General features: G+C 42.3%; 1 protein-coding gene across 5 annotated transcripts in view; it reads right to left on the reverse strand.

Annotated features, from left to right (window-relative positions):
* The window catches only part of BLNK (B cell linker), a 93,698-nt gene that overhangs the window by 36,645 nt on the left and 32,642 nt on the right, over positions 1 to 24,411 (reverse strand). For 4 of the 5 annotated variants that reach the window (XR_002825573.1, XR_002825574.1, XM_004370133.2 and 1 more), the window contains exons 3-6: positions 20,760 to 20,809; positions 7,785 to 7,825; positions 3,940 to 4,096; positions 2,731 to 2,894 (exon numbers count right to left, since the gene is read on the reverse strand). Coding sequence is in view for 3 of the 5 variants with exons in the window: in XM_004370133.2 (XP_004370190.2) it covers positions 2,731 to 2,894; positions 3,940 to 4,096; positions 7,785 to 7,825; positions 20,760 to 20,809 (412 nt within the window). In the remaining 2 variants the exon portion in view is untranslated. Of the gene's footprint in view, positions 1 to 2,730; positions 2,895 to 3,939; positions 4,097 to 7,784; positions 7,826 to 8,398; positions 10,008 to 20,759; positions 20,810 to 24,411 lie in introns of those variants that run through there. The other variant, XM_023740307.1, reaches the window with a different exon arrangement.

The raw sequence follows: 24,411 nt of genomic DNA on the forward strand, positions 1-24,411 counted from the left end.
TACAGGAAAATCACACAGTACCAGGAATCATGGCCTAGCCAAATTGATACATTTTTTGGGGGACATAATTCAAACCATGACAGTTACCTTCTTAGTGTTTTGCTCCTGGTGAGTAGAGACCAGTAGTTGTATCTTAGATGGCCGCTCAACAGCTTTTAGGACCCCAGGTGCTACTCACTTCATTAGGATGCAGATCACAATTTTTGTGAACTATGTTATGCCAGTTGACTGAGTCGTCCATGAGAACATGGTTCTAAGCTTTCAAACCTAGAAAACCAATCTTGGAAAGTGTTTGGTTATGTCTGAGGAGTATCTATATTTGTGTGTTCAATGAATATATGTGCCTGCATCCACACATTTGTATTTACATGTACCTATAGATACTTATCGGAGCCCTGGTGGTGCAGTGGTTAAGAGCTCGGCTGCTAACCAAAAGGTTGGCGGTTCAAATCCACCAGCCGCTCCTTGGAAACCCTAAGGGGCAGTTCTACTCTGTTCTAGAGGGTCGCTATGAGTCAGAATCGACTCGATGTCAATGGTTTTTGTGTGTTTTGTTTTGTTTTGTTTTTTTACAGATACTTATCACAGGAGAAAGATGTGGCAGTCTGCTTCTGTAAAGATTTACAGCCTTGGAAATTGTATGGGGCAGTCCTACTCTGACCTATACGGTTGCCATGAGTCAGAATTGACTTGACGACAGTGGGTTTAGTGGCTAATGATCATGAACATCTTTTCATATGTTTGTTGGCTGCTTGGATGTCCTCTTTGATGAAGGTTCTGTTCATGTCCTTTGTCTGTTTTGTGATTGGGTTGTTTGTCTTTTTGTTGCTGAGTTGTTGCAGTTGTCTACAGATTTTAGAGATTAGGCTCATATTGGATTAGTCATCTCTGAAGATTCTTTTCCCAGTCTGTAAATTGTCTATTTACTCTTTTAATTGTTTTGATGAGCATAAGTTTTTAATTTTTATGAAGTCCCATTTATCTATTTTGTCTTATTATACTCATGCTTTTGTTGTTATGTTTGTTATTCTATTTGTTCAAAAGATTAAATAAAGATTAGGTCTCTTAGTTTTCTCCCAGAAATTTTATGGTTTTAGGTTTAACATTTAGGTCTTTGATCCATTTTGAGTTAGTTTTTGTGTATGGTGTGAGATATGGGCCCTGTTTCATTTTTCTGCAGGTGGATATCCAGTTTTTCCAGCACCATTTATTAAAGAGACTGTTTCTGCCCCACTGAATGGACTTTGACCCATTATTGAAAATCAGTTGTCCATAGATGGCCAGGTTTAATTCTAAGTTCTCACTTCTATTCTACTGGTCTATTGTTGAACCAATAACAGGCTGTTTTGATTACAGTGGCTGTATAGTATATTTCGATATCAGGGAGTGTGAGGCCTCCTATTTTGTTCTTTTTCTTCAATATTACTTTGGCTATTTGGAGTTTCTTTCCTTTCCATATAAAGTTGGCCATTAGCTTTTCCATTTCAGTAAAGAATGTTGTGGAGATTTGTATTGAGATTGCATTGTATCCATAGATCACTTTAAGTAAAATTGACATTTTTGCTATATAAGTCTTCCAATTGATGAGCACGAGATGTCATTCCATTTTCGTAGGTCTCTTTTAGTCTCTTGTAGTAGTGTTTTACAATTTTCATTGTATTAGTGTTTTATGTGCCTGGTTAGGTTACTTCCTTAAGATTATATTGATTTTGGGGCTATTGTAAATGGTGTTGTTTTCTTGATTTATTTTTCGGAGTACTCTTTGTTAGTGTAGAGGAATCCAACTGATTTTTTGTATGTTGATCTTATACCCTGCAACATTGCTAAATTCTTTTGTTAGTTCCAGAAGGATTCTTGTGGAATCTTTAGGGTCTTCTATGTATAAGATCATGTCATCTGCAAATAGAGATAGTTTTACTTCTTCCTGATTTGGATACCTTTTATTTTTCTTTCTTGTCTTATTGCTCTGTCTAGGACTTCCAGTACAATGCTGAATAAGAGTGATGATAATGGGTATCCTTGTCTCATTCCGGTTCTCCAAGGGGAGTCTCTCAGCTTTTCTCCACTGAGCATAATGCTGGCTTTTGGTTTTGCATATATGCCCCTAATTATGTTGAGAAATTTCCCTTCTATTCTTATTTTGCTGAGAGTTTTTATCAGGAAAGGGTGTTGAATTTTATCAACTGCCTTTCTGCATCAGTTGATATGATCACATGGCTCTTTTCCCTATGTTTTATTTATGTGGTGGATTACATTGATTGATTTTCTGATGTTGAACCACCCTTGTAATCCTGGTATGAATCCCACTTGATCATCGTGTATGATTTTTTTGACATGTTGCTGAAGTCTGTTGGCCAGAATTTTGTTGAAAAAATTTTCATCTATGTTCGTAAGAGATGTTGGCCTGTAATTTTCTTTCTTTTCTGTGTGTGATGTCTTTGCCGGGTTTAAGGAGCCCTGGTGGTGCAGTGGTTACGGTGCTTGACTGCTAACCAAAAGTTTGGAGGTTTGAAACCACCAGCGGCTCTGCAGGAGAAAGATATGGCACTCTGTTTATGTAGAGATTTATACCCTTGGAAATCAGAATTGTTAAAAAATAATTTAAAATATACTAGAAAGAAATCCAACATATATTAAGCCACTTCTAGGTATCAGGAATTGTATTTAGTGCTATATATATGTTCTCTTATTTAATCCTCTGGGGGAGTCTTTGGGATAGATTTAGTTTACCTCATCCTCAAGGAGCTCTTTGGGCTTGGGTGGGACTTGAGGTTTCTGAAGAGAAGCGAGGGACGGCAGAGTGGAGGAGAGCTTTGCTTTTGATGAAGGCCAGCTGGGCTTACTGGGAAGTGTCTTGCTGACTGGTGGAGACTGCCTCTGGCTTGAGCGATTGTCTTGAAAGGAAAAAAAATGCAAGACAAATGAGGCTCTGGATCATTTCCTGGGCAGAAGCCATCCAAGGTCTAGAAAATATAAAACCACTAGCATCTCTGTAGCCAAAAATTATTAGTAATAAATCATAAAAAAGTAAAATGTTAGCCAAATATTTCAACTACCCATTGACTTACATTATAAAAATAATGTCTCCCTCATAACCTCCTCCCAGGGGAGTGAGGAGCTTTGCAGACTAAGTAAGGCTGACAGTTCAGCATCTTAACAAACAGAGTAGACAGAAGATGTTAAGCATGTGTATGCCTGGAGGATTAGGAGCCCGGGTGGCACAAGTAGTTTGAAATCAGCTGCTAACCTAAAGGGTGGTGGTTTGAGCACACCGAGGGACACCATGGAAGAAAGGCCTGGAAAGCTGCTTCTGTAAAGATTACAGTCAAGAAAACTCTATGGAGCTCTACTCTGTTAACACATGAGGTTGCCAATGAATCACGGACCTACTCCAACAATTCCTACCTGCTGCCCCCACCCAGTTAGAAATCCACAATCTAGACTCAGTTTGTAGGAGGCCAGCCAGTGTGAGGTGGAGCTGTTTGGCGGGTGTAAGAGGAAGGAGTGTCATTAGCAGACCCTGGGACCTTTTAAGGTTATCACTGGTTCTGTACAGACTCCTTAAGAGAAATTCTAGGCATTTTGTACACAGGGAGTTCTAAGAGAAGTGGGGACTAATCTCAGGGTTGATTTCCCATGGGGTTGTCGGGAGTCGGGGGAAACTACCATCAGGGTGTGCTTGTTTTATTTTTTCCTGTTTTCAATAATCCAGATTTAGGAAGGATACTTTTTCCCCTCAGATTGAAAAATTTTGCATCTTGGGCTTCATTACCCAAGAGTGACCTGATTACCTGCTTGGAGGTGGTGAGAGTGGGAGGGAGGTGAGCAGAGGGTCTTCAGGCAGTAACCAGGTTTGCCCCCACACTGAAACCTGGGCCTGCTCCCACCCTCTCCGTGGCCTGGCAGGCAGAGCACCAAGTGTCTATCGAGCAGCCTCACCTACATACTCGCCCCTGGCAAAGGGCAGGGCTGGCTGAACTGTCCTCGTCTCCTGCTCGACCGGAGGTGGCTCGTAACTGTCATCCCCGTTCTCCTCAGCAGGCATCACGTACATCTCTGAGTCAGAGTGCTCGTCTGGATTTTCATAATCGCCATCCTGAAAATGCAGACACCATGCCCAGTGTTCCTCATGTGTGCTTAGTCAAGGATAATTCCTATCCTAGGAGGCAGAGCTGTGGCCCTAGTGTATGGATGAGACCAAGGCTTCGAGAGGCTGACTTATCCAAGGCTAGGCAGCTCTTAAGAGGCAAAGCTGGGATTTGAAACCAGGCCTTTCTGACTCTAAAGTTCATCACCTTGAGTACTGTGCTGTTCTGGGGGAACATGTGGACTATTTGATCCTTAGGGTGGCTGAAACACTGTATGCTGACAAAGAAGATAGTAGTATACTGTATTTTAAAAAGACAGGAAAAGGACTCAATAAAATAGAATTACCAATATGTTTTGCTCTTCATGAATGCTGGTGGTTGAGGGAAAAGTAGGTTTCATAGGGAGAGGGTAAGGGGATGCACAGGGACCTCTTGAAGACTTTGATGAGATGAGATTTTTAAAACAGCATAGCTGGTAGGTTGCAGGGGCTAGGCTTTAAATGGACTCAGAGTCCATTTTCTTTCTGTTTTTTTTTTTTTTTTTTTTTGATATAAATTTTATTTAAGTCCATATTGAAAATCCATTGACATGGTCCAAAATTCAAACAGTTCAGAAGGACATAAGATGAAGGCTCCTTCCCAGTCCCTCAGTTCCCTTCCCTGGAGGCAAACAATGTTACTAGATTTGTGTGTATTTTTTTCAGAGATAGTCTATGTGTATACAAATATATATATATATATATATATATATTTATAATGTGTAAATAATGTGGAGGAAATATTTGATTCAGGACACAAGAGGTTTTCTGACTCCACTGCCTGCTACTCTACACACTGCATGATGATCAGTACATGATTGTTACATGATTGTCCAATGAATGGATGATGCACCTTCTTTTTGGCCTGCCTTCTTTCATTTTGCACTTTATAACACTGATACAGGTGTAGTGTCATTACTGTTTCATTGATTGCTGTATTCTCAAGGCTTAAAACATGGTAAGTATGTTTGAAATGAATGAATGGATGACGACTGTTCTCTCCTTAGTCAGTAAGGAGATGGGCGGAAAGGAGAAGAATGGGGTTAAAGGGGTGGAATAAGGAAAAGTGAAAGGAGGATGAAAAGAGAGCTTTCTTGAGGTAGCTGGAGGAGGGCTGGAAGAGAGAATAACAGGAGGATGGAACCTGAAGAGGGCTGAGCGAGAAACAAAGTGAGGAAGAATGGAAATGTGGTTTGGTTTCTCCTCTCTTCCCTTCTCTGCCCAATGACCATAAGTCTGAAATCCCTGAGGTAGGCAGGACCTTAGCCTGTTCTAGGAACTGAGGGGAGCCCGTGCATTGGTATGTGATGAACATGGCCCGGATGAGGTGTGTGCACACGGAAGGCTGCACAGGTCTGCAGGGGTTGGATATCATCAAGCCTGGAGGCATTGATGACAAGCCTGGGTTTTATTCGATGTGCACTGGAAAGCCACTGAAGTAAAAATAAGTATGAGTTAATGTTTACTCAATTCTTATTACAGCTAGTATCTTAATTTTGGTTGTTTGACTTTGGGGCAAGTTATTTTCTCCCCCTCCAGGCTGATTTTGTTTTGTGCTTCCAATGTCTCCTAAGGCTCCACTGCGTTTTTAAATCCAGTCAGTGAGCTCACTTTTCTTGGTTTTCCTCTGGTTGTGGACCAGCTTCTTTCCAGGGCTTCAGATGTGGCCCAGGTGTGTGTATCCAGCAGGGGGTGCAACTGCAGCGCTATTGGGGATCAGCAGCCACGGTGGCCGCTGCACCCTGGGAGGAGCTTTGTAGCCAAGCAACTAGAGAGAGGCCACCTCTTCCCTGCAGGTGAAAAGGAGGAACACTCTCCTAGCCCTTTGAATACACTCCTGCAGGTATGCAGGGTGCTGCGCTGGCCTCAGGCTCAATTCTGGGTGTTACTCTCATCCCCCTGGGGAAGTGAGTGAAGGTGGGCAAGTCATTTCCATTCTCTTTCCCTCAGTTTCCTTATTTGTGAAACGAGGTGTGTGGTGGTGTGGAGACCCTCTTCAATCTCTTCCAGATGTAAAATCCACAGATTGGAGCAGGCTAACATTTTGGATAAATGTGATGAAAGTGAAGAATAATTATTATAAAGAAAAGTTTTCAGGTTGTCAAATTCACTGCAATTTTTCTCCCACATGTTTCCACAGCCAGGATCCAATTTTATCAGGTCTGAAGGCTTTAGTAACAAACCTGGGTTTTAATCTATGTGCAATGAGAAGACATTACACCTACTCCTCAGGTATCGATTATCTCATTATCAGGCATTTTGCATTTATAACAATAGTAAAAAATCTACTATCCAACTATTTTGCACATTAACAATGATGTCTGGCAGTAATGAACGCCGAGGTGTGAGGTAAGAGTAATGCTGGCTGTGATGGTTAATGTTATGTGTCAACTTGGTTGGACCATGATTCTCAGTGGTTTGGCAGTTACATAATGATGTATTTTGGCATTTATGTAATGATGTAATTTGGTAGTTATGTAATGATGTAGTCATCCTCCATTTTGTGATCTGATGGAGTCATCCTCTATTTTTGTATAATGCTGATTTTCACATAAGGACCTGGTCTCTGGAACCGAACCATGCTGCTAAGTGAGGAGTGGGTATGTTGTGAAGATAAGTTTTTAGATGTTTTGTCCCTATAAGACTCATCCCAGGAGAAAAGTGGCCACAACAGCCCCCTTTAGGTTCTTCTGGGTTGCAGAGCTACTTCACAGAGGTTGACATTTAATTCTGAACCCTCCTAGGTCATCATGTTTAGGTCCCACTGCCCCACTCAGTGGTCCCTGGAGCTCTGCTAATGTCCTCCTGGTCACAGTAAGCACCTTGGTGGCTAAGAGCCTGGTTCTGAGGTCTGAGGGTCTGGGTTTGAATTTTGGAACTACAAGTTACTTAAAGTCTTCATGCCTTGGTTTCTTTATCTGTAAAATGGGCATGGCTGATAGTCAAAATGTTTAACAACTAATAAGGCACAGATACTGACAGTGGAGTCCCTGGGTGGTGATGCTTGGCTGCTAACAAAGAGGTTGGTAGTTTGAATCTACACAGAAGCACCTCAGAAGAAAGGCTTGGTGATCTACTTCTGAATGGTCACAGCCACTGAAAACCCTATGGAGCACAGTTCTACTCTGAAACACATGGGATTGCCAGGAGTCAGAATCAACTCTGTGGCAATTGGTTGTTGTTGTTTTTACTGACTGTGGCAGTAAAGAGAGTCCTGGAGGCCTCCTGATGTGCCAGGCATTAACTCTTTGTTGTTGATTTGTTCGGGGATCCTGGGCAGGGGCCCTGGTGATGAGGCACTGGGAAGTTCAGGGCAGGGGCCATTTACCAACCGATATGGATATATTTTAACATCTTTGCATCTGTTTTGGCTGTGCTGGTAAGTATGCTGAATATGAGGATAAGAATACCTATTTCATAGGGCCGTGGTAAGGATTCAGGAAGAAAGCACATAAAGCTCTTAGCCAAAGGCCTGGCCCTAGTGAGTGCTGGGTCAAGTCTGCCTTTATGGAGGTTATTACTGCCTTGACTGTAGGTAGCCTTTCCAGCTCTGCCCTCTCCCCTCTGTTATGGACAGCTGACCAGCAGTGTGTAATTCAGAAATAAGCCACTACCTGGTGGAAACAGTACCTTCTTGGTCCCAGAAGCAAATACTTACAAAGTCATCTGACCACTGCTCCTCTTCATCAGCAGCACTCCCTGAAATGGCATGTGGGAACAAAGAATGCACAAGTGTCAACCTCAGCTGGGCAGCTCCACCCATCCACAAACACCCTGCTTCACCTTCCCTTCCTTTAGACTTCCTGGTCCCATTTACTTGTCTTTGGACAGTTATCACAGTCATCTCATATTCATTCAATTGTGGCTGCTTTTTTTCTTTTTTCTTTCATAAATCAATTCTCAAAGTATAAAGAAAGTCCGACTGGGGCAGAGCAATGATGCATCTGACCCATGTCAGTCTTTATCAAGGGACATTTCTGGGACCTTTTAGTAACCCAGTAGGGATCTGCAATCCATACTTTGTTGCTTCTAAGGATTTTTTTGGAATCAATGTGTAAATGGTGTAGTAGGAAGAAAATTGGATAGGGAGTCAGATAAGCCCAAAATGGCATCTAGTCTCTGTTGCTAACTAGTTGGGGAATGTAGGCAAGACACCTGACATCTCTGTGCCTTAGTTTCCAGATTTATAAAATGAGGGGAGAACGTCTATGATTTCCACTGGCCCTGACCATTATTTTTTTTTAATTAAGAAAAAAAATTTTTTCAACGTACCTGGCAGACAGTATTATCAGAGCTTTGCACCTATTAACTTCATTTGGCCCTCTCAAAAACCTTGTGAGGAAACTGAGGCATAAGGAAGATAAATCATTTACCCAAAGTCACTCAGATAGTAAGTGGTAGAGTCAGGATTTGAACCTGCAGGTTGATTCCAAAGCTCATGCTCTGAACCCCAACACCATACCAACTCACAGCTTATGAGCTACAGGGTGCAGGCACTGCCTAGGCTCCACAGGGGATATGAAAATGAAAATGACAGGTCTCAGCCCTTGAGTAACTCACGATCTTGAAGAACGAATGAATAATAAAAGATGTAAATAAATAAAGCTGTGATCTTGAAGAATAAATGTTTAACAACTAATATGGCACAGGTGCTGACAGTGGAGTCCCTGGATGGTACAATGGTTGTCATAATTCATATGACAGCCAAGGAGCACATTTGACCACTTCTCAAAAACACATTTAGAGTATGAGAAGGTTAGTATCTATTCCATCAAATAAACTGAGCTTAGAGGTTAAATACAATTCACTCTGCTATGTAAGAGATCAACCAGAAACAGGCTCAGATGGTAGAGTGGCATCAACAACTGCCCCATAGAGTGTCCCAGCCCTTTTCCACCCCACTGAGCAACCATTGCTTCAGAGGGCCTGGTGAATGTCCCTGAATCCTCTAGAACCTCAGCAGACTGCTGACTTCAGTTCCATGTGAGTTTCACAGAGACATTAGGAGAGGAATCAGGGAGGTGAAATGGGGACAAGAAGGAGACCTTTGGATGAGGGAAGTCATGTTTTAAGCAACAGCAGCAGTGCCTTGTTGTGGAAAAAACATGATAGAAGCTAAGAACGAGCCTAACCCTACAAGCCAAATACAGGTTAAACTTTGATATTAACAGAAAATAATTCTTATTAAATTATTCTTTGGATTAATTTATACCAAATTATAGTTTATTGCAATTCTTGGAGTTTACCAATAAACTCTAGAAGAATGGGTGAATCTCTTCCTAATATTGTGACATCTCTTACCTAGCAAAGTGGGAGAATGACAAGTTTCTACCTTAAATTTGGGGATAATTGAAGATTAACACTGAAGACAGCAGGGTGTTTTTGTTTCATTTTAAATGGAAGCCACTTAAAATAGAAACTTGTATAAAATATATTACACACTTCCCTGTCTTGATAACCTGTATTTCCTGAACCTTTTCTTAATGAGCCAGAATCTTCTTTATGATCAATTACTGGTAAAAGTAATTGCAGAAGCCACCTAACCAGTTTCCAGGGTCTTCATTATCTCTCCTCTCCAATTCTTCCTTCCGACTAATTCTAGTTATTTTCTTAAAACAAAGATGGGATCATGTTGTTCCTTTCCTCAAGATCATCAGTGACTCCTTGTAGAATAAAGTCTAGATTCTGTGTCCAGACATTCAAATGCTTCCTCCTCAACAACTTCTCCATCTCCTCTCTTGCTGCAATCTTCTAAGTTCACTTCCAGTAATCCTGGATAGCTTGTTCCTCCCAGAATACAATTTAAAAAAAAAGTTTTTATTTCCACTGAGAGTATAGTCAGCAGAACATACACCAATTCAACAGTTTCTACATGTACAATTCAGTGACATTGATTACATTGTTTGAGATGTGTACCCATTCTCAACCTCCTTTTCTGACTTGTTCCTTGCCCATTAACATAAACTCACTGCCTCCCAAGTTTCCTATCTAATCTTTCAAGTTGCTGTTGTCAATTTGATCCATACAGATAGATCTTAAAAGAGCAGTATGCTCAAAGCAGACATTCTTTACTAGTTAAGCTAAACTATTGTTTGGTTTTAAGAAGACTCCAGGGATATTTTGGTTTAAGGTTTAAAGATTATCTCAGGGCAGTAGTTTCGGGGTTCATCTAGCCCTCATGGCTCCAGAAAGCCTGGAGTTCATGAGAATGTGAAATTCTGTTCTGCATTTTTCCCCTTTTGATCAGGATTCTTCTATAGAATCTTTGCTCAAAATGTTCAGTAATGAGGTGGAGCCAATATGGTGCCATAGACAGATGCACCATGCTAACCCTTTCCAGCAAAGACCTGAAAAACTGAGTAAAATAGATACAAACGTCAGTCCTGGAACCGTAAGCATCAAATGAAGGGATAAAGAACTAGATCGAACACCAAATGGAAGAAGAAACTGATGGAAAACAGAGAACGAGGAGAGATACAGAATGGAGGTCCCTTGCCAACTAACACTGAACAGGGTTTGCCATACTGGAACACAACCAGCAATAACCTCAGGCAGGGAGTATGAGAAGGCAACTTCACGGACTTCCCAATAGGAGACAGAGCACATGGTAACCAGAGAAACTTGCTTTCCTACCCCTCACCTTTCTGCCCCATATACTACCTCCACCCTTTTCCAAAAGGGCCATGCCACACTGCTTGGCTAGAGAGCTACCGGCCCACAACCACCCCAGATCTGCCCTCCCTTACCAGCCTGCTTATGTGATGCCATTTTCCCCCCTTTCTTCCTTTTCTTTCTCCCTCCTACCTAGCCCTGTATGCCACCTTCACCCCTTTCCAATGGGCCATGCTGCACCACTCAGCTAGAGAGCCACTGGCCTGCTGCCACCCCAGGTCCACAATACCCTCGCCCGCCAGCCCCCACTGCACTGCCATTTGTTTTCTTTTCTCCTTTCTTACTTTTCTTTCACCCTCCTACCTAGCCCTGTAGGCCACCTCCCCTCCTTCCTGCCAGCCCCCACTGTGCCACCATAGATAGAGTGCTACTGGTACACCAGCCCACTCACTGCTGCCCCAGGTCTGCCCTGTCCCCACCCACCTTCCACCATCAAGCTGCCATTTATTTTATTCTTTTTTCTTTTTCTTTCTTTCTTTTATTTCTACCTCCCACCTAGCTCCATATGCCACCTCCCTTCCTTCTCACTGGTCCCTGGTCCACCCTGCCCCCAACCTGCCAGGTACTTTTATTTTCTTTCTCTCTCTTTTCTTTTCTTTCTCCCCACTACCTCCTAACCCCATATGCCACCCTCCCTTTACTGCTAGCCCCAGCCATGCTGCCAAAGCTAGAGCATCCCCAGTACTCAGGCCCACTGCTGCACCTCCTCTTCCACCACTGGACCAGCTGCTGAATAGTGGAAAGTAAGCCCATACCACTCCCTTTCTGACACCCGTGCCTATCTGTTGAGGGGCTGTGAACACTCCCACACCCCTCTACCAACATTGGGAGGCAGACAGCACTTGCCCAGTCTGCTCTCAGTCACCTAGCCAAACCAGTGTACAGCAAAGCAGGCTCAGCCTGCCTGCTGCTGCCCTGCCCACTTGGGCAAGGTGGTGAGAGTTATCATGTCCACAGACAAACAAGCAGCAAACATGCCTGTCCTACATCCCCCTGACATACCAAAAAAAAAAAAAAACAACAAAAAAGTAGGATGAAACAAACATACAATCAATAAATAAAGAAAATAATACGTTAATGTCTTGGAGACAGCAGACAATATCAAAACATATAATAAAGCAGGATAAGATGGCTCTGGCTAGTGACCAAAATAAAGAATCAGATATCATTCCAGTAGAAGAAAAGGGCAGTGGAACCACCTGATATGGAATTCAAAAGATTAATATTTAGGGTTCTCCAAGAGATTAGGAAAGAGATCAAGGAAAACACAGACAAAACCAAGGAAAAAAATAGACAAAATTATAGAAAACACAGACAAAACTAAGTATGGTGCAGGACTAGGCAACGTTTTGTTCTGGTGTACATAGTCGCTATGAGTTAGAATCGACTCAATGGCACCTAACAACAATAACAACAGCAACATATTGTTATTATGAAAAGCAAGTAATATAATACATGTAATACATGTGAAGTACTTAGCAAAGCTTAACACACAATAAGTGCTATGTAAATGTTAGTTACTGTTGTCTTGGGTATTGAAAATGTCTCAATAAAGAAACCAATACGAATTCACTCCAACTCCAATCCCCCAGGATGGCTGCACAAAGAAAAGAATCCAATAAAGCCTTTAGTACACTGGGTGAAATTTTGGGGAGGGTAAGTTCAAGTTTAATATGGGCCAGGTGGTTTAATTTTGTGTGTGTGATTGCACAGTCCCTCCCAGGAAGCTGAGGTTCTGGTCTGACCTTCTTGTCAGGTAAAACCAAAAAAAAACCATTGCTGTTGAGTCTGTTCCAACTCATAGCGACCCTATAGGACACAGAAGAACTGCCCTATAGGGTTTCCAGGGAGCATCTGGAAGATTAGAACTGCTGACATTTTGGGTAAAGCCTTTCTTATTTTGTCATTTATCTGATTTGGGGCTTATGGTTCATTTACTGTATCTTAATCCCTTGTCTAGCCTAGGCTTTGCAATTAGCATGGCCCTCCCAGGTGTGTGGGCACAACACAGAGGCTATGAGACATGTGAGAATGCCACAGTAGCCCCCATCTCAGCGCCAGCTCCAGGCCTGGGGTCAGATTGCCTAACTCAAAATCTTGATTCTGTCATTTGCTAGCAGCATGACCTTAGCCAAATTGCTTAACCTCTGGGCCTCAGTTTCCTCATTTCTAAAATGGACATTATTAATAGTTCCTATGAAAAGAATATTGCGTTTGGTAAAGTAGAGGGTCAAAGAAAATGAGGAAAACCTTCAATGAGATGGATTGACACAACAGCCACAATGATCAACTCAAACATATTGATGCTCATGAAGATGGCACAGGCCAGGTGATGTTTCCTTCTGTTATACATAAAGTTGCCGTGAGTCAGAGCTGACTTGATAGCAGCCAACAACAACAATCGTACCTATCTCATAGAGTTGTTGAGAGAATGAAATGTAAAGGGCTTAGAAGAGTACCTGATATAGAATAATAGCTCCATGAATGTTAGCCATATCTATTAATTTCCATTCTCTTTAATTCTCATACTAATCTGAAGGACAAGTATTGTTATCTCCTGATCAGGAACCTGAGGCTCAGAAGGTTATAAAACTTTTCTAAGGTCACACAGCTGCTTAGGGGGCAAAGCCAGGATTCAATCTCAGGCCTAAAGGACCCCAAAGTCCAAGATCTTCCCACCAAACCACCTGTGTAACCAAAATAAAAGACCTAGAGACCAGAAGAATGATCATATATTAGACTGAGGACAATCCAGGGTAGTATAAAATTTCTTAATGAATGTCCCAGAACTTGGCAATGATTCCAGGTGCTGGGAAAGTTCAGAGAAAGGTGCACTCAGTAAGGGCTTAGAGGTTGCATGAGGCCGTGAGCAGGAGACGGGCCTGAACTGGGTCTGGAAGGATAAGCAGGATTCAGGCAGGAGGATGAAGATGGAGGAGGGCATCTTCCAGCCACCAGCTAAGGCAGGGGCTCAGTGTCAGTCCCAGGAGGAGGACTTTGTTGATGAATGGAAGAGGGCATCTATAAGGAAGCAGATGTGCACAGAGTGAAGGAGCTACACTGGAGAGTAACAGGAGACTGCCAAGTGGTAAAACAAAGCCAGATTTATTACCAGCTAAGGGGATGCTACAGCCACAGTGGACACCGTAGGTTTCAGTGACATGTGTGAGATTGAGAGGCTGACAAGAGTGGTGTCTGAGCAACTCAGGCATGAAGAAACAAAGGAAGAACCAGACTGGAGGTCATGGATGGACAGTAAAGGGCTCTGTGGTGATCAAGGAATGAAGGTGGGGGGTGGGGTGACTTCAGCCTCTCAGTTCTGGGTGAACAGAAGCACCCGAACCCCTGGGGCAGATGCTGGTGGCATCTCAGCCATGGGTGTTGAGGAGGGCTCCAATAGCTGCGTGCCTGGCATGCAGCCTTAGTTGTGCCCCTGACCCTGCTCTGGTGGCCACGCTCTGGGCCACCCAACTCTGCTCATTTCTCTCTTACAGAGCAGAAATGGTGGGAGAGACTTAGTCGCCACTCCTCCGGTGGGAAGACTCAGGAAGGAAGGAAGGTGGGCCAGCTGTGGTGGTGGGGACAGATGCAGGCAAGGAATAGAAAGCAGGACTGTGGAGGTTGTGAAGAGGCAGCAGCAGACAGTCCCCCTGGGAACTGAGGCTGAGGGGAGAAAGGGATGTGGTTCAGTGTGGAAGCTGAGGACAAGGCCCAGACCTGGTCTGTATGGGAGAGGTGTTTCGAGTCCACGTACTTAACGGCTTAGAAATTCCCTTTGTCTGTGTGTTTATTCCACCTTCGCAGGGCCCTATAAACAGGGGCTGGTGTGCAGGCATGGGGAATATAGTCCTGGCTCTGCCATTAGCTGGTGGGTGACCTTGGGCAGTCACTTTGCTTCTCTAGTCTCCAGTTTACTGTCCATAAAACCAGAAGGCTGGATTGGGTGATCTTTCAGGACTTTCCCAATTTTAAAATACCCTTGAGTTCAGGTTTCATTTCTTTACTCTTAGTGCCACGTGGCAGGAACAATGTCAAACACAGCTCGCCTCATGTCAACTCAGCCAATACATCCAGGGGAGATGGAAAATCAGGTAAACACTGCTTCACTGAGGACACCAGGGCAGGGGAAAGGCAGTGTTATATTTCACTTCTTTGTCAGAATTGACTCCACGGCAATGCAGTGGTTTTGTTTTTTTTTTTTAATTTTAGTGGCTAAAGGGTTGTTATGCATATCTTGTGCTTCCATGCTGGGCATTTACCCAAGAATCCCTGTCCAAGTACTTTCTTTTGCCTGGAGTCTTTTTTATGTGAGTGGATCCTTCCTACCCTTGTATCTCTAGGAAACACAAACAAACCCACTGCCGTCGAGTCGATTCTGACTCATAGTGATCCTATAGGAAAAAGTCAATTCACCAGAGGAGATCAGACTTGCCCCTTTTATAATTGCTATGAACTCCTCCGTGAGTGGCATCAGTGGTAGGAGGAGAAGGTGGACTTCCTGTGTTATATCACAACAACCCCTGAATATCAGGCCCCAAGGGTATGAGGAGAAAGGCCTTGTTCAGTTTCTGGAGTGACTAGAGGGGCTTCTTCAATGGCCCCAGCAGATTCTGGGGGCATGATGACTGACCCACTGAGAGCCCGACCTCAGGTTTCAAAAATACAAGTACCCCAGGAGGCTGTTCGGCTAATGAAAGGTCAGGAACTGGATAGCAGGTTCTGGTGCTAATGCCAGTGGCTCCAGTGCTGTCAGAAGAGTATGAAGGTCTCAGCTTGGATCAGAGGGAGGAATAGTGGAATGGCGGTCTGGGGTAGGTTTTCCTCTTAGTGGCTGCAGTAACCCTGGATAGGTTACTTAACTTTCCTGAGATACATATTTCTTATCTGCAACATGGACATAATAAATTCTATATAACGATGCTAGTGGGAACATTAAATAATATAATGTCTGTAAAAAGCTTAGCATCATGCCTGGAGCAGAGTAAATACCTGATCCAGGTTGGATATCTTCCCTTCTGACAGCAATGCCAGCTGCCTGGGGGGAGGGCAGTGATACACTCTGCTCAGTAGGTGTGAGATCTCTGCAACATCTGCTCCTTGGAGACAAAGGAAGGGTGGTGGCTATGACCCGAAAACAGCAGGCTCCACGCTGGCCTGATCTCCATCACTATAGGAGGTCCTGGCTTTCATTCTTGGTGTAATTCAAGCTTTGTCCTACACTCTAACTAGGAGAGGGACTATGGAGACTCCTCTGTTGACCTCTGGGGGTGCTGACCCCTTCCGTCTCTGATGGTTGGGATCACTAAGGTCAACATATTCCCTCTGTTTAGACAGTTTAAGGGAGCCATTTGCTTCAAGGACTGGAAAGAGGATATAACTCCAGGGTTTGGGGGAAACGGATGGACCAAGTCTCCACAAATCTCCACAGAGCACTTGACTGGTCTCCAGGCTTAGGAGGCATATCATGGGCTAAGGTCTCCAAGCACTGGAACCTTAAGGTCTTTGCAAACTCCCTGGGTCCAGGAAGAGATCTCAGGGCTGGTTTCTGAGGACCCGGGCTTGCAGCTGCACATGCATGGGGCTGAAGGCTCAGGGGAAGCAGCTGGAAATGCTCCTGGGACATGAGTTGGTTTGGGACGGGGCTGGTGAGCTACTGCAGGTGGTAATAGTGGTTTTGCAAAGAAGAACTGTTTCTGGGGATTGAATGTAAAGCAGAGGAGACTGGGGAAAGTCCCTATTGGTCTGGTGAAGCAATGGGATGAATTTCTGAGATTCTGGAACTTCAGTAGATTTTGGGGGATCTGTTTGTCCTTCAGGTCCCTAGTGGCACAAACGGTTTGCTCTTGGCTACTAACTAACCAAAAGGTTGGCAGTTGGAATCCATCCAGCAGTGCCATGGAAGAAAGTCCTGGTGATCTACTTCCTTAAGAAGATTAAACCAAAGAAGCAAACTTGTTGCTGTCAAGTCGATACCGACTCACAGTAACCCTGTAGGACAGAGTAGAACTGCCCCATAGGGTCCAAGGAGGAGCTGGTGGATTCAAACTGCCAACCTTTTGGTTAGCAGATGAACTCTTAACCACTACACCTCCAGGGCTCCATAAGAATATTATAGCCAAGAAAACCCTATGAAGTCCAGTTCTACTCTGAAGCATACGGGGTTGCTATGAGTCACAATCAATTTGACAGCAATGGTGTTTCTTCTTCTCATTATTTTTTGCTTGTCCTTCAGGAGAAGCAATAAAGATAGAGTTGGTGGCTTAGAGCAGAGCTTCTCAAATTTAATATACCTTCAAATCCCCTGAAACTCTTGTTAAAATGTAGATTCTGATCCAGTAGTTATATGATGGGGCTGAGATTATGCATTTTTAACACGCTCCCAGGTGAAGCTAATGTTTCCAGGCTAGAGACCCCACTTTAAGTAGCAAAAGCTTAGAAGATCTGGCTGGGCTACATGCCTGTGTTCCAAGAGAGATTAAGTACAGATGTACTGATGTGAAAACTATTTATTGGGTTTTAGGGAGGAAAGCAGTTGTCTGAGGTCAAGAAAGGGGACACTTCCAAGCATCACAGAGATTAGAAGATGTAACTTCCTAAAGTGGGGGAAGGTAGAAGAGACTGGTTTTCACTGGGATCTGGGCTCCAGGCTCCAAAAATCTGTATCCATATGAGTGAAGAGTGTTAGCATTGGAGGGAACCTTACAGATCTATTTCAGCCCTTTACCATGCTTGGTAAAGTAGAGGGTCAGCGAAAAAGAGGACCACCCTCTGTGAGATGGATTGACACAGTGGCTGCAACAATGGGCTCAAACATAACAACAATTGTGAGGATGGTGCAGGACCAGGCAGTGTTTCGTTTTGTTGCACGTAGGGTTGCTATGAGTCAGAACTGACTCAACAGCACCTAACAGCAACAACAGCATGCTATAGATAAGGAAAGTTCCCAGATTATACAGCCAGTTGGTGGCTAGATAATGAAGGACCTTGAATGAAAGATTAGTGGTTTACAATTTCTCTTGTTGGTGATGCAGAGCCACAAAAAGATTTAAACAGAGGTGTGACATAAGGAGAACTGCATTTCAAAAAGATTGCTCTGGTGGAGGTGGAGAGGATCACACGGATTTGGAAATTAAGGAAACTAATTAGAGGTTGTCTGTACTAGGATAGGCAAGAGATGTATGGGCCTGAGCTGTAGCAATGGAAATAGAGAGGGGCAAAACTATCTGAGAGACAGAATCAGTAGGATTTTTTGACTAATTGCTTATAGAAGGTGAGGAAAAAGGAGAACTCCCCAACGTGTCTGGATTAGGCAAGAAGATGAATAAATGATGGATGCTACCTGCCTTTCACTCAGGTAACAAATAGAGTAAAAGGAGAGGCCTTGGGTGAGAGGATGAATGAGGAGAGGATGATGAGTTCAGGTGCGTATGAGGTGTCTGGGACATTCAGAAGACGTGTCTGGGACATTCAGAAGACATGTCCATCCTGGTCAGATATATGAGTCTACTTAAGTTTCAGAGGATTGACTCCAAGCTCTTAACATCTGTGTCCAGCGCCTGCAGTGCTGTTGATTCATCTACAAAGTGACAAATGTTCCTGCTCATCCTCCAGGACTTGAATTAAATGTCACCTTCTTCAAAAGATGTTTCCTGATCACTGTAGCGGTTCCTTCACTCCGTAGTGACTCTGTTACTGTGCCCTGTGATTTTTCTTCATAGCAGTTACCATGCTTGGTAATAATTTATATTTATATTTATATGTTTGTTTTCTTGTTTATAATCTGACTGCCCACTAGTCATTAAGCCAGTGAGTGTTACATAGGATGCACTCCTGAAATATTTGCTGAATGAATGAATGTGTGGGACAGCTGAAGCACTTGGAGATGTTTATTCTACAGGAGAAGATTCGAATGACCTAACTTCTAAATTCAATCCTTTGAAGTTGCACAGGACAACTCTTGGTCCACTTTCTTTAACATTTGAAGACTTGTACTATGTGGCCATTGGGGTAGAATTAGGAAGCCGCAAGAGATAGCTCTCATCTCCATATCTAGCCAGGCTGTCTGTCCTTGACTGGTCAGACAGGTTTATGAGGTCATCATAAGAAGTGTCCAGTAGAAACTAGGCCATGTTTGTAGGGGTACATGGTGGAGGGGTAGGGTTTAAATTCTGGACTGGGGGATTAGACTATATGACCTTTGGAATTCCTTTTAAATCTGAGACTCCATGATTCCATAATTCTCCCATCAAACCTATTTGGCTGTTTCATAGGTTTAGTCTACTTTGTTTTCATTTCTTTTTAAGTACTTGGAAAGAAGAATGTGTTTGTTCTCATCTGTTAAATAAGTAGCTTCCTTGATTTATTGATTAGGTAAAATTTAAAGCCCAGGAAAGGATTCCTCTTTTTTAGTTCCAAATTGTACAGGAATCCCCTGATCAACTGTCTAGACTTCCTGACTGATTGGCAAGGGGAGGTCCATAAATACTCTGTGACCTGGTAAGTTATGGAAAGTGGTCTGTGGGTCAGTGACTATACTTGGATATGTTGGTTGGCATTTCTCAGTGTGGTAAGATTTCATCAGTGCCCAGGAGGGACTCAATTGTCTGATTTATTGCTATCTTGATCAGTAGCAGAAAAAATAAAATAATCATTATCATCTAAGGGTGTAATTTGGTTTTAGCTGTTGCCCTATAGAGGAAGAGTCTTCAACAATGTCTACAGCCCTGTGGGTTTCACTATGGGCTGCAAAGATCTGGCTACATTCAGGAAATTGTTATACTTGATGCCAGGAAAAAAAGATGTTACATCTATCCTCCCGAGGCATATCTTCTAGAAAAGGAAAGTGTGTTGGATATTTCATTTAAGTCACTACTGCCGTAAACCCTATCAGTCTCAAAACTAATTCCTCTCCCCTTCCAAAGTTGATCCTAGCTGGGTTTGGGTTGCAGAGCTAAACTCAGGGATGATCATGTGCCACCAGTAATTTATTCTTCTTTCCTCTTTCACTAACCCTCAATTATCTGTTTAAGCTGTGACAGATCTATCCGAGAAACCTTCCTTTCCCCCACTCTAAGTGTCCTTTCTCTCCATTCCCTACCTCAGATTCAATTAGGTGCCGCTGAATATACTTCCAGGTCCCTGGTGGCAAAAGTGGTTTTGCATTCAACTACTAGCCTAAAGGTTGGCAGTTTGAACTCACCCAGTGGCACTGCAGAAGAAAGATGTGGCAATCTACTTTCATAAAGACCTCAGTCAAGGAAACCCTATGGAACAGTTCTACTTGGTAACACATGCGGTTGCCATGAGTTGGATCAATTTCACAATGGCTTTGGTTTTTTTCTTTTTTTTTTGATACATAGTTTCATAGAGCTTTGTGCTTCTCCTTATCACAATGAATTGGAATTGCATTTAACATCATTTGGTCTTCCCTTCTCAGGAGCCTCGGTTAAAGTGCTCAGCTGCTAACTGAAAGGTTGAGGGTTTGAACTCAGCAGACTCTTCGCAGAAGAAAGATGTGGCAGTCTGCTTCCATGAAGATTTACAGCCTTGGAAACCCCATGGGGCAGTTCTACTCTGTCCTATAGGGTCGCTACAAGTCGTAATCAACTCAGTGGCAATAGGTTTATGGGTCTTCCCTTCTAGATTATAACTTTTGTGAATGTACAGACTACATATGAATCTTGTTTTGCATTGTATTTCTACTGAAGACCTTGTATGTGCCAGCCATATGGATGATGCTTAATAAATGTTCAATAGGTGGATGGATACACAAATGGATGGACAGAAGAATGCATCAAGTACTACATCTCCACTATAGTCAAAAGCCTAAAGATTTAGTCATTTTTAAAATTAGGATAGGCACGTTTTGTTTTCAAATCAGAAGTTATTTCCCTTTCCATGAAGTAAATAGAAGATTTAAATTAATCAAGAATTAGTTAAAGTATCTCAGAAACACTCTTACCTGAAGCATAGTCCCTTTGAGGAACACTTGGAGGTGCTTTGACTTTCAGCCTGCAGATAATAACCATTAGACAAACAGTCAGTAGGTAGGACAGCTGTTGTCAAGGCCCATAACATGAGCTCACATAGAGATAACAGGTAGACAACTAATAGAACAATCACTTCTTCTGGACCTATCACACTTAAAGATTTAATGTATTATAAATGTAGTGAAATCATTAATCCATCAATTCCTCACATTTCATCTCCACAGTGCAAGATGTGGCTGGGACTTAGCAAAGACAAAGTCAAGCAGCAAAGGGGCTCCAAGAGGTCAGAGTACTTGTAAGTTTAGAGGTTCAGGGAAGATAGTGTTGATTGGTTAACAGGAAGGTAAACTGTATTTTAATAGTTTACAAACGCTTTAAATAATAAGACAAAATTAGTTACAATGAGCACTTTAGTTGTAGGTTGGGCTGAAATTACTTCTGCACCATTAAAAAAAAAAAAAAAAAGGCCGAATAAGTGAGCAGTGAGAGCCTGTCTCTAGGTTAGGGATTGTGATGTTCAGCTTATTAGAAGTCCAACTGTTTCAAGGACACTAAAAACTGCGTTAGTGTCTTTATCTACATATAAAATATACTGAATATTCACAATTTCACCCACTCATTAAAAGAAAACTAAGATTACATTTTAAAAGAGTATCCTATTTTTTAGACTTTCATAAGTTCTAACACCTCCCCTTCCATTATATGAAATGGGTAAGGTTTATAGTAAATTACTATTTTTAATTATAGTCACCTATTTTATTTAAAAATGATATGCTTAATAAAATTTAAAAGATTGATAAAGCTTATATCCAATAACATTTTTTTTTTTATTGTGCTTCAAGTGAAAGTTTACAGTTCAAGTCGGCCTCTCATACAAAAATTTATACACACATTGCTGTGTGAACCTGGCTGCTCTCCCTACAATGTGACAGCACACTTCTCCTTTCCACCCCGGATTTCCCATGTCCATTCAACCAGCTCCCATCCCTGTTTTGCCTTCTCATCTCGCCTCCGGACAGGAGCTGCCCATTTAGCCTCATGTAGCTACCTAAGCCAGGAGGCACCCTCTTCACGTGTATCATTCTATGTCCCATAGTCCAGTCTAATCTTTGTCTGAAGAGTTGGCTTCAGGAATGTTTCAGCTCCGGGCCAACGAAGAGTCTGGGGGCCACGTCTTCAGGGGTCCCTCCAGTCTCAGTTAGACCATTAAGTTGGTCTTTTACTGGAATTTGAGTTCTGCACTCCACTTTTCTCCTGCTCCCTCAGGGACTCTCTGTTGTGTTCCCTGTTAGGCAGTCATTGGTGGTAGCCGGGCACCATCTAGTTCTTCTGGTCGCTGGCTGATGGAGTCTCTGGTTTATGTGGCCCTTTCTGTCTCTTGGGTTAATATTTTCCTTGTGTCTTTGGTGGTCTTCATTCTCCTTTGCTCCAAGTGGGCTGGGACAAATTGATGCATCTTAGATGGCGGCTCGCTAGCTTTTAAGACCCCAGACGCCACTCACCAAAGTGGGATGTGAATATTTTCTTAATAAACTTTGTTATGCTGGTTGACCTAGGTGTCCCCCAAAACCATGGTCCCCAGACCCCTGCCCCAGCTACTCTGTCCCTTGAAGTGTTTGATGGTATTCAGGAAACTTCTTAGCTTTTGGTTTAGTCCAGTTGTGCTGACTTCCCCTGTATTGTGTGTTATCCTTGCCTTCACCTAAGATAACTCTTATCTACTATCTAGTTAGTGAATACCCATCTCCCTCTCTCCCCACCCTCGTAACCATCAAAGAATGTTTTCTTCTGTGTTTAAATCATTTCTTGGGTTCTTATGATAGTGAGCTCATACAATATTTGCCCTTTTGTGGCTGATTAATTTCACTCAGCATAATGCCTTCCAGATTTATTCATGTTATGAGATGTTTCACAGATTCATCTTTGTTCTTTATTGTTGTGTAGTATTCCATTGTGTGAATATAACATAATTTGTTTATCCATTCATCCACTGATGGGCACGTAGGTTGTTTCCAACTTTTTGCAATTGTGAACAGTGCTGCAATGAACATGGGTGTATCTATTTGTGTGATGGCTGTTATTTCTCTAGGATATATTCCAAGGAGTAGGATTGCTGGATCGTATGGTGCTTCTATTTCTAGCTTTTTAAGGAAGCACCAAGTTGATTTCCAAAGTGAATATACCATTTTACGTTTCCACCAGCAGTGTAAGTGTTCCAGTCTCTCCACAACCTCTCCAACATTTATTATTTTCTCTTTTTTGGATTAATGCTAGCCTTGTTGGGGTGAGATGATATCTCATTGTAGTTTTGATTTGCATTTCTCTAGTGACTAATGATCATGAGCATTTCCTTATGTATCTGGTAGCAGCCTGAATGTTTTATCTGGTGAAGTGCCTGTTGCATATCCTTTGCCTATTTTTTAATTGGGTTATTTGTCTTTTTATTGTTGAGGTTTTGCAGTATCTTGTAGATTTTAGAGATTAGATGCTGATCAGATTTTTCATAGCCAAATTTTTTTTTCCCAGTTTGTAGGCCGTCTTTTTACTCTTTTGGTGAAGTCTTTTGATGAGCATAAGTGTTTGATTTTTAGGAGCTCCCAGTTATCTAGTTTCTCTTCTGGTGTTTGTGCATTGTTACTTAAGGTTTGTATTCTGTTTATGCCATGTATTAGGGCTGCTAGTGGTGTCCCTATTTTTTCTTCCATGATCTTTATCATTTTAGATTTTATATTAAGTCTTTGATCCATTTTGAGTTAGTTTTTGTGCATGGTGAGACGTCTGGGTCTTGTTTCATTTTTTTTGCAGATAGATGTCCAGTTATGCCAGCACCATTTGTTAAAGAGACTGTCTTTTCCCCAATTAATGGACTTTGGGCCTTTGTCAAATATCACTGCTCATAGGTTGATGAATTTATGTCTGGATTCTCAGTTCTGTTCCATTGGTCTATGTGTCTGTTGTTGTACCAGTACCAGGCTGTTTTGACTACTGTGGCAGTATAATAGGTTCTAAAATCAGGTAGTGTGAGGCTTCCCACTTTGTTCTTCTTCTTCAGTAGTGCTTTACTTATTCATGGCCTCTTCCCTTTCCATATGAAGTTGGTGACTTGTTCTCCATGTCATTAAAAAATGTCATTGAAATTTGGATTGGATTGCATTGTATCTGTAGATCGCTTTGGGTAGAATTGACATTTTCACAATGTTGAGTCTTCCTATCCATGAGTAATGTATGTTTTTCCACTTATGTAGGTCTCTTTCGGTTTCTTGTGCGTCTTGTAGTTTTCATTGTATAGGTCTTTTACGTCTCTGGTTAGACTTATTCCTAAGTATTTTATCTTCCTGGGGACTATTGTAAATAGTATTGATTTGCTGATTTCCTCTTCAAAGTTCTCTTTGTTGGTGTAGAGGAATCCAACTGATTTTTGTATGTTTATATTGTATCCTGATACTTTGGTGAAATCTTCTATTAGTTCCAGTAGGTTTCTTGTGGATTCTTTGGGGTCTTCTGTGTATAAGATCATATTATCTGCAAATAGAGATACTTTGACTTCTTCCTTACCAATTTGGATGCCCTTTATTTCTTTTTCTAGCCTAATTGCTCTGGCTAGGATCTCCAGCACAATGTTGA

This window comes from Trichechus manatus, unplaced genomic scaffold (genome assembly GCF_000243295.1).
Source record: "Trichechus manatus latirostris isolate Lorelei unplaced genomic scaffold, TriManLat1.0 scaffold00007, whole genome shotgun sequence".
In the NCBI taxonomy this organism is placed as follows: domain Eukaryota; kingdom Metazoa; phylum Chordata; class Mammalia; order Sirenia; family Trichechidae; genus Trichechus; species Trichechus manatus.